At 43.5% G+C, this 9,971-nt stretch overlaps 1 protein-coding gene across 1 annotated transcript; it reads right to left on the bottom strand.

The window, feature by feature from the left end:
* Positions 1-4,682: 4,682 nt before the first annotated feature.
* On the bottom strand, positions 4,683-9,517 carry PPP1R3C (protein phosphatase 1 regulatory subunit 3C). The gene is made up of 2 exons (XM_052660750.1): positions 9,430-9,517; positions 4,683-7,147 (listed from the first exon to the last, which is right to left on the bottom strand). The coding sequence occupies exons 1-2, from the start codon at positions 9,441-9,443 to the stop codon at positions 6,205-6,207; spliced, it is 957 nt and encodes a 318-aa protein (XP_052516710.1). The 5' UTR covers positions 9,444-9,517; the 3' UTR covers positions 4,683-6,204.
* Between the last annotated feature and the right edge of the window lie 454 nt (positions 9,518-9,971).

The following is a 9,971-nucleotide window of genomic DNA, read 5'->3' on the forward strand; positions in this document are numbered from 1 at the left end:
GTCGATGTTCTAGAGTTGAACCAATCTTGCCTTCTTAGAATATCCCCAACCTGATTACCTTTTTATATATTTTGGATTCATTTTTAATAATTTATTATTTATAAATTTTTCCATCTATTTATCAGTGAAGTTGTTATTCTTTCCTATACTGTCTTTATAAAGTTTCAGTGTCAAAGTTATGGTAACTTAACATATGTCAGGGAATGTTCCTTCTTTTTTTATATATACTTCAGAATATTTTAAATAAGATTAGAAATATTTGATTCCTGAATGTTTGATGCCACCCACCTGAAAAAGATATCTACGCCTTGTATTTTACTTATAAATGGATTTTAAACTACTAATCTTAAATATGTGTAAGACTAGCCAGATTTTGTATTTCTACTTGAGATTATTTTGAAATAACACATTTTTCTAGAAATGCGTCTGTTTTATCTGTTTCAAGAATTATTAGTATAAAATTGTTCCTAATGCCTTTATATTAATTTTTAGTTATGTATTTGTTACCTATGCTTATGACATTTTTTAAATCCCAAATTTTTTAGTGTTCTCATTTTTATCTTCATGCATCTTGTCAAAAATTTGTCTTTTTATTTCACTGGATGTAAATTCATGTTTGATGAAAATTCTGTGGGCTTATGTTTGAAGATACACCTTACACAGAGCACTTACATTTGCTTCTAATAAGAATCTGTGGGTACTGCAACCAGAAGCCATTTTTAAATAGATTTTCTGCTTGAGGTTTTCCAGAACACAGGAATGTGAATTCAGATTGCAAATCCATGTGAGGACCAGATTGTGGTTATGAATTTTAAGAGGAGGTTTTTTCCCCTCTACCCAGAGATAGAGGCATCTTTCTTAGTTGAATTTCTTTGCAAGAGGGTTTTAATCCTTTTCTTACCAAGGGTCTATCCTTTCTTGGTTCTGGCTATGCTATTCACTGTGACCCCATCACCACCTTAATCTGCATCTTCCTTCCTCAAAGCAGCCATAGATGTCAAAAAAAGCCATGTTGGTCACCTAAGGATTAACAAGTGACTTCAGGACAGGTGCCAGCCATTTACCTTCCTAGAGCTCTGCTTCTGCTTTTTGTTTAGAGGACTAAGGAAGCTATTCCCTGGAGGCTCAAATAGTAAAGAATCTGCCTGTGATGCAGGAGACCATGGTTCTGATCCTTGGGTCAGGAAGATCCTCTGGAGAAGGGAATGGCTACCCACTCTAGGATTCTTGCCTGAAGAATTCTGTGGACAGAGGAGTCTGGTGGGCTACAGTCCATGGGGTCACCAAGAGTGGGACATGATGGAGCGACTAACTCACTTTACTTTCTTCCCAGCTTAGCAGTGCTTTGATGACGTAGGTAGACAATATTTTATCTAGCACTTTTGAGTGTTTTGTACTGGGAGAGTTTTGGTGGGAAATAATCTAGATTCTATGTTTATTTTTCACATTTTCAAAGACATTGTCAGCCCTGTTGCACAGGGTGTAACTTTGGGTCTCTTATGAAGCACTTTTTTAGGTATTAGAACAATCTCTAAACTGCTTCTGGAGGACGACGGTGAAATAGCTTTCTATCCAGGCTAGGATCTTGGTTATATTCTTCAATTTTTACAATAACAAAGTATAATTAATCCCTATCCTTAGATTTCTAGAAGAAATTCACGTAGGATGAGGCACTGAACTGTATACGATTAAGAGAGAAGAGCTTGCAGTAGACTAATGGTCCAGATGAGAACGACTAGAAAAGTTGTATAAAATACAACAACTAAAAGTTTGAAAGCGTTGAGCTATTGCTGAGACAACCAGGGACTTGAAATAAGGAGAAACTATACAGAGAGAATCAAAGATAGGATACATTATCACTTTTGAATATGATAGAGTGGCTCGAGGCAGACAAGTACTAACATGAAGATGAATAAGACAATCTGGGGAGAAACATCAACAAATTGTTTAAAAGCACTGGAAAGTTACTAAAACAACCAGACTTCATGGCTAAGTTGAACTGACACACTGCAGCTGTTTGTACCTGGATGTATTTGCTGATTCTGGACAAGAAAACGAAAATCTGAACTTTGCCTTGGAAGAATACCAGTGACCTTGACAGATGGCTTCAAGAAGCTGGGAAAAAAGAGAAAACTTCAGAGTTCAGACTACATCAATATTCTGGTGAGAGGGTGTGTAGAAGACTGAACCTGACGCTCAGCTCATTTTCCACTCCAGGTATTTGTCAAATTTCAAAGCTGCCAAGGGCAGGAGGCTAAAAGGCTTTCCAGAAAAAAACACAGCGGAGATTTTGACAACATGGGGGTGCTGAGGAATCTAAAATTATTGTTCAAATGAACTTATTTACAGAACAGAAATGGAGTCACAGATGTAATGGTTACCAGGGGGGTAAGGGGTGGGGAGGGATAAATTGGGAGATTGGGATTGATATACGCACACAATAGTATATAAAATATAATAGATAACTAATAAGGACCTAGGGGCTTCCCCAGGGGCTTAGTGGCAAAGAATCCACCTGCCAGTGCAGGAGATTCAGGGTTGATCCTTGGGTCGGAAAGGTCCCCTGGAAAAAGAAATTGCAACTGACTCCAGTATTCTTGCCTGAAAAAATCCTATGAACAGTGGAGCCTGATGGGCTACAGTCCAAAGGATCACAAATAATCAGATGTGACTGAGTATACACACAATAAGGACTACTGGATAGCACAGGAAACTCTACTGGATAATCTACAATGAACTGTATTGGAAAAGAACCCCCAAAAGAGTGGGTATATGTATATGTATATGTATAACTGAGTCACTTTTCTGCACAGCAGAAACTAACAGCAGCGTAAATACACTATCCTCCAATAAAAAGAATTTAATTAAAAAAAGAAACGGGGTGGCTAGGAAAGGAAGTCTTCAGGGAAGACTTCAAGAAAGAAATGCGAAGGAAAACACTAGGCAAAAAGTCACTGCCCTCAATCACAAAAACTTTGATTTAAACAAGAAAAGTAATAAAAATACTTAAAAACAAAACAAAAAATCACTGTCCAACCTAGAAGTCACTGTTCCAGGCCGACTCAGCCCGCCACAGGACCTGGAACAAGTCACTTCCCCTCTCTGAATCTAAATTTCTCTTATAAAGGGGGACATTTGCATCCTACAGTTTTCAAGGTCCCTGTCAGACTGATATTTAACTTTTCTCCATCCTATGGTAAGAGAGTGGCCTTCACCTAAGCCAGCAGACAGCCAGAGGAAACAAACTATGGGTGATGAACTCCCGCGCTTACAGAGGTAGGCGGACAGCAGGAGAGAACGGAGCAGGGATGACAGGAAAAGCAGGCGAAGCCGATCAGAGGAGGCAGCTGCACTCAACTCCAGGGGACGGTCACCATGAGGAAAGGCCTTGCAATGTTTTCAGCTAAAAGGACACTCAGAGTTTTAATGTAGCCTGCTGATGGCCTGCTCTTGGCAATAAACTCTCTTAAAAAAAAAGAGAGAGAGAAACAAAAAATCAACCTGTGTCCAAAAAAAAATATCTGCAGCCATTTTCAGAGATACTATATCCTGCTGCTGCTGCTGCTGCTGCTAAGTTGCTTCAGTCGTGTCCGACTGTGTGTGACCCCAGAGACGGCCTCGTACCAGGCTCCCCCGTCCCTGGGATTCTCCAGGCAAGAACACTGGCGTGGGTTGCCATTTCCTTCTCCAGCGCATGAAAGTGAAAAGTGAAAGTGAAGTCGCTCAGTCATGTCCGACTCTTAGCGACCTCGTGGACTGCAGCCCACCAAGCTCCTCCGTCCATGGGATTTTCCAGGCAAGCGTACTGGAGTGGGGTGCCATATATCCTTCTACTTTTCTGTATATTCATTCTATTAACTTTTGAGAGTTTGATATTGAAACTCCAACTAAAAATCTTTGTTAATCAACTTCAAAAATAATTATAATATATAGTGGAACTATATGTAAATTGGTTCTATAGTTTCCAAGTCTCCTATAAATGTGGTATCATACTTTCATAATTTAAAACATTCTTTAGAAGAGGAAAAAATGTCTGCAGCCAGATCCAGCCTGTAAGCCTATAGTTCACAACTTCTGATGAAGAAGATGTTATGATAAAATTTGTTTTTCATCATTGGGTCTTTCTAGAAGGTTGGTTATTCCCCCTTAAGAGACACTGCGCAGAAGCCCTTTCTGGAGTTTTAGGCAAGAACTGGAACTAAGATTTTGTTTCCTGGACCTGCTGCTTCCCACCCCGAGGAGCTGAGCCTCCCCTCAGTCTGGGACTGATGCCCTCTGCCTGCGACACACACCCTTCCTGCAGCTCCAAGCTCTGCCCTTTCACGAAGGAGCTGAAACTCAGGAGAGAGTAGCTGCTCCAGCCCTTTTCACACCATCCCCTCCCCCACTTCAAGCTGAGAAGTGGCCCCCAAGATAAAACTGAAGAGTGTGTGATGAGCAGTCAGCACAGATGGGGACAGTTCCAACAGCCCAGGTCACTGCCTCTAGACCCCAGCCTCAATGGTCAGGAGGTCGAAATTCTCACTAATGAGACTGGGACCATGTGAATACCTTCAGGCGGATCCAATTCCCGGTCCAAACTAACCTTGCTCAGTTGAACAAAACAGGAGAATCTCAGTTGATGGTTTCTTATTTAACTAACTGGGACTTTGAGAAGGAAAACATTCTCAGATCTTATATCAAACACTTTTATTTTTAAAGTGAGAAGTTCACAGAGGATAGCTACAGGAGAGTGAAATATTTAGAGTAGAAAAATTGTGGGTGCTAGCCAAACCTCAAATACTGTCACAGCAGAGTTATTCCAATAACTTTTCCAGCATGGCATATCACACGTGTTAAAATTAACTGCATTCTCAGAATACCTTTCAACGGATGTGCGTGATGATAGAAGTGAACATTCAGAGGCTCCTGTTTTGAAGATCTTACAGAATGGATTTATGCACAGTCCAAAACAAAGTATATTACAACACACCCAAAACAATTCACATCCATTAAAAAAAAAATGTTGACTTTCAAGAAATTGGCAGGAAGACTTAAAATAACAAGAAGAATATAGGCAAGAAATGGCTACTTTTATGTGCAAGGTACTGGATTCTTGAATTGAGAATCAGTGTCAGTCTTCACTTCCAATATCACATTGATAAAGTATGGCAGAAAAACGAATCACCTTCAATATGAAGGATGCGAGTTGTGCACACTGACAACACTCTTGAAGATACAACAGTGTCGCAAGAGGAATGCCAGCAAACAGAGGGGACCTTCTGATGAGGTCAAACACTCATGAGTTATCAGATGACCCTTCAGATACTTGGGTTAAGCAACTACAACATTCTGGTTTAATCAAGGCACTTGCAGGGAGTGATCCTTGACATGACATAGAGTCCCTACCAGTTTCTGGCCAATGATGATGGCATGGTTTTTTTTTTTTTGGTTAGGCAGCATCTACACTGAGAACCCAGGCATAATACCTGGGCCACAGGTAAGGTCACTTATCCCACTAGGACTGCAAAGCCAGATTTACTTAAGCTTTCCCCAGATCATGATTTTTGATGAGTCACGTTGAACAGAAAGGCTTCATGTAAAAAATCTGATTCTCCAGAGTTATAATTCACCTTTCCCCAGTAACCACCCAATACCCCTAAAGTTTGTTTGGGTTCTTCTCCACGAGAATACCTAGAATGGATCTTTTTCTCCCCCCTACAAATTACTTCCCCAGGAGAAACCTGTAAAACCAACTTAAAAAAACAAAATAACCTTCATTTTCTCACCAACGGTTAAGTATCAGACCTCCTGCTCCTACTCTGACCTGAGCTGCAGAGCCCTTTGTGTATACTTTTCAGACATTCCTCATACCATTAACACAGCTTTCCATCACCATCCACTGTCCTTCCTCAACCTTTCCTTGCCCAAGATGAAAGCCAGTGAATTGAGAGGGAAGGAGAAAAGGGTATAAGACAGAATATTACTTTTATAAAAATAGGGTTCCAGGCTTTAATTTGATCCTCCACAGCAACACTGGGCAGTGTCATCCATACAAACCCCCACACTAAATTCTCAAGGGGCTATCTTTTTTCTGTAGCCAGGTCTCAAAAGCTCCAACCTAAACCTACTGAAGGAAAGTAGCAACGCCTTCCTAAGATTGAGCAACACAGACCTAGAATTACATGGGGAGTAAGGTCAAGACTGGTCACCAGGTTGCTTCATTCATCGGTAAGAGGCCAAGTTCTCCATCCTCCCCCAGCTCTGCCATTCTGGGAAGAGCCCACTGGCCAGCCTTGGACTGCCAAACACTGTCGACTCCAGCTCGGCCTTGGGGGGTGGTGCCTGGTGGAAGGCACAGTCCTGGGCTGCCATCTGTGTCTGCACCCCATCGGGTTTCCACTGTGCATGGACGATTCTGTAATTCTGACCCTCGTTGTTGTCCCAGAAGACCTGCCCATTAGCATGGTAGGCGACACAGAACTCAATTTTCTCCTTTGTGGGGATGACAGAGGGTAGGTCAATGGCAAACGAGAAGGTGTCACTCTCCGAGCCACCGTACACATTTTTCATGTAGGCACAGTCCACATCGTTGTAGCTCTGCCAGGAGTCAAAAGTGATCCGGATCTGAACCTTCTTCTCAAAGCTCATGTTCTTCACCTTCACAGTCCCCGTCACTGTTCGCTCCTGCAAAGAGCAGTTCTCCAGGCAGACAGAGTTCTTCTGGAAGTGGTTCCGAAAACTTAAGTAGTCAGCTGAAGGCTGAGGGAAATCCAGAATCAGGTTCTTCTCCTCGTGGAGCTTTAAGCCTGAGGAGATATCATTCAGGTCCAAGAGGTCAAACTGGAGATCCCACACGGGCTCCTCGGGAAGGTCTGAGAAGACGTGGATGGCGGTGAGGGAGAGGCCCTTAGAGTCCGCAAACACCACCCGCTTCTTGGCTTGGTTGTGTGAAGGCTTCCAGCCATCCTGTGCTCTGGCTTCCTGTTTTATGTTGAGACACGGCTTTAGGGGCTTTAATTTGTTCACAAAATTTCTTCGTTGGAAGTCATCATAAGGGCTCAGGAAGCTCTTCAGAGGTGGGGAATGAGCCAAGCAGAGCCTCACAGCGACATCCACGGGCATGACTGAGCTTGTCAGAGGCCGTGGATCTAAGACCTGGATCATTCTGGAATACAGAAAGAAGAGGGGTTATCATCAGCACCTAGAATGCACTTCCCCTGGTCCCAAGTATGTCTGTACTGTTTTTGTTGGCTATTACAGCCAGCACAGTGCTCTCACATGAAATAAAGCAATGCAGGATTAGGTGATAAGAGCTGCATCTTATGTTTGGCTCTGCCCTTGACAGGCTATAGGCCATGGGTTAAAACACTTGGTGTCCCAGTTTCTCCATCTGAGAAATAAAAGATTTGGATGGGATCAACTCTAATACAGCTCTAAAACCATTTGCTCTGTTCTGGAGCACCAGTTCTCAAACCTGTCTGTTTTCAGGCAGGTTCCTTACTGTTTGAGCCACCACGGAAGCCCCCACCATGGCCTAGTGGGTTGGATTTCTTTTTTTTCAATGCAGAATCCTTGGACTTAGCCTCTAACGCAGAACCCCTGGGGATGGAGACAAGAATGTATATGTTCTTAAAGCTTCCCAGGTAAGCCAATGACCAGACAGGTTCTAGAATCAAAGTTCCAAACTGCACTCCCTCAACTGCTTTGATGATTTTGCTATTGAATTAATTATACTTCTCTGGAACCATAATCCATTTAAAAAGAAAGAATAAAAACAGCAAAGGGTTTCGAGAGCAAAAGACTAGAAAGAGTAAATTAGAGGATTCTCTCTGCACTTTCATTACCATGCTCTTCCCCATTTTACACAAATAACCTACTGAAGTGCAAGGCAGCCATTTATGAATTTAAAAATCTTTACATAATCTGTATTTCACCCAAAAAGACATCCATGCCAACTCCACATTCAAGTGGGGAAATCTGATGATCTGAAAATTATTGTCATTATTTAGTCACTCAGTCATGTCAGACTCTTTTGTGACCCCATGGACTATAGCCCACCAGGCTCCTCTGTCCATGGGATTTTCCAGGCAAGAATACTGGAGTGGTTTGTCATTTCCTTCTCCAGGGAATCTTCACAACCCTGGGATCGAACCCGTGTCTCCTGCATTGCAGGCAGATTCTTTACCGCTGAGTCACTGGGAAAGCCAAACCTGAAAATAGGGTAGTTTCAATATATGTGTTTTATATATATATATATATATATATATATATATATACACACAACACATATATGAACTTATAAATGTTGAAAAGTCTAATAGGAAGCACAACAAAAAGTTAACAATTATCTTTGGGTGATAGGTGATCTATTTTTGCCTTTGTACTTTTTTGGTATTTTCAAATGTTCTGGCAATGGATATTTATAACCAGAAAGATAATAAAGCTATTTCAAATTTAGACATAACTATGCCCAGAAATATTAAACCATGAAGTGTCCATCAAGAAAGGTATTTTTTCTGGCCTTTAGCCCTGAGTATACATTGCCAAACTTATGGACATTTTTCCCCTATCCTAGCCTTCAGATAAGAAGTGTGTGTATACTGTATGTGACATTTCTCATTCCGGCTTTAGTAACTGTCTTCCCAGCAGCTCTAAGCACATAGCCAAATGGTCATTATCATAAGATGGATAATAAAAGAATATTCTGAGAGTTCACTTTATTAGCCCTAGGATTTTTCTGGGAGACCTACAAACTTAGAACAAACAAAGGAGAGAGAAAGCTATATTTATTGGTCTAATAATAGTTAACAGGCGGAAATTTTAGAGAAGTCTTCTGCTAAGTTATGTCTAAAGGAGCTGTTTAAGTAGTTTTGTGGGTGGTTTTTTGTTTGGGGGTTTGCTCTGTATTTTCACATTTTGCACTTATCGAAAGACAGTTTCAGGATATGGTGATTTCCCTGGAATGTTAAGTCTGGCCGAAGAGTTTAAAAATTATCATTTGCTCAAACTCTGAGACTGGCTTTGCTATGGCAAACCGTCAGAAGAAGGAAAGAGGACCAAGGAAAGTGAACATCGTCCATCGTTAGTTTTTCCCAAAGCTAAACTACACAGCCAGCAATCTGAGTGCTCTTCGCACGAGTCCTTGAGACATCTGTGCAGGACCAAGAGATACGGTTAGAATCCACGAGGGAATCAGAACTAAAGCTGACTCACGTTAAGACAGTTTCTGGTTTAAGATGCCGTTTACCGAAATCAGCTCTGCCTAAGATGCTCAGAGCAAATCTTCACACCTCCAAGGCCTCCCCGGCGCCAGATTCGTCAGCAGCCTGTCAACCCGCCCTCCCCTGGGGTCTCCGGGGCGGGGATGACAGCAGGAAAACGCCTCCCAGCCTCCCGACAGCTGCGCGCTCCCTGAGCTCCGGGTCGGAGAATCTGCAGGGAACCTACCTGGTGCAGCTCATCAGGCAGAGGAGCGGCGGCACTCCGCGGTTTGCGAGAGTTCGCACCCGTCTCCCGGGAGTCCCCGTGTGGCCGCAGCTCCGGCAGATCGCGGGTGCGGCCCCCGAGAGGCCGCTTAACTGCTCGGGACCACGTGAGCCGACTGCCAGGGCCAATCGCCGGGCCGCGGGCTCGACGGCGCGACCAACCAGCGCTCGGCTGGGGCGCGAGCCCTTGCCCGGGACGTGACTGCCGTGGTGCAGGGCTCGCTGGGCGCTGGGGGCGCTCTGGGACCCCGGGCCAGCTGGCCAGGGTAGAGTAACGCGAACCCCGGGCGAGGAGGCGTGGAGGCAACCGCGTAGCACAAGTAGCCGGCGCAGGCCAGGAGGGAAAGCAGCAAACCTCCCCCCGCGCGGAGCGCCAACACAGCGGGGCTGCAGGGAGGGAGGTGTCTCACTCGCGAGGCTTCTGTATACAGTTATCTGAGGGCAGGACACTGTGGCTCGTTCCGGGGACGCGTGGAGGGGTGGCGGTGGGGGAAGGGGATGTGT

Source organism: Budorcas taxicolor, chromosome 23 (assembly GCF_023091745.1).
Source record: "Budorcas taxicolor isolate Tak-1 chromosome 23, Takin1.1, whole genome shotgun sequence".
Taxonomy (NCBI): Eukaryota; Metazoa; Chordata; class Mammalia; order Artiodactyla; family Bovidae; genus Budorcas; species Budorcas taxicolor.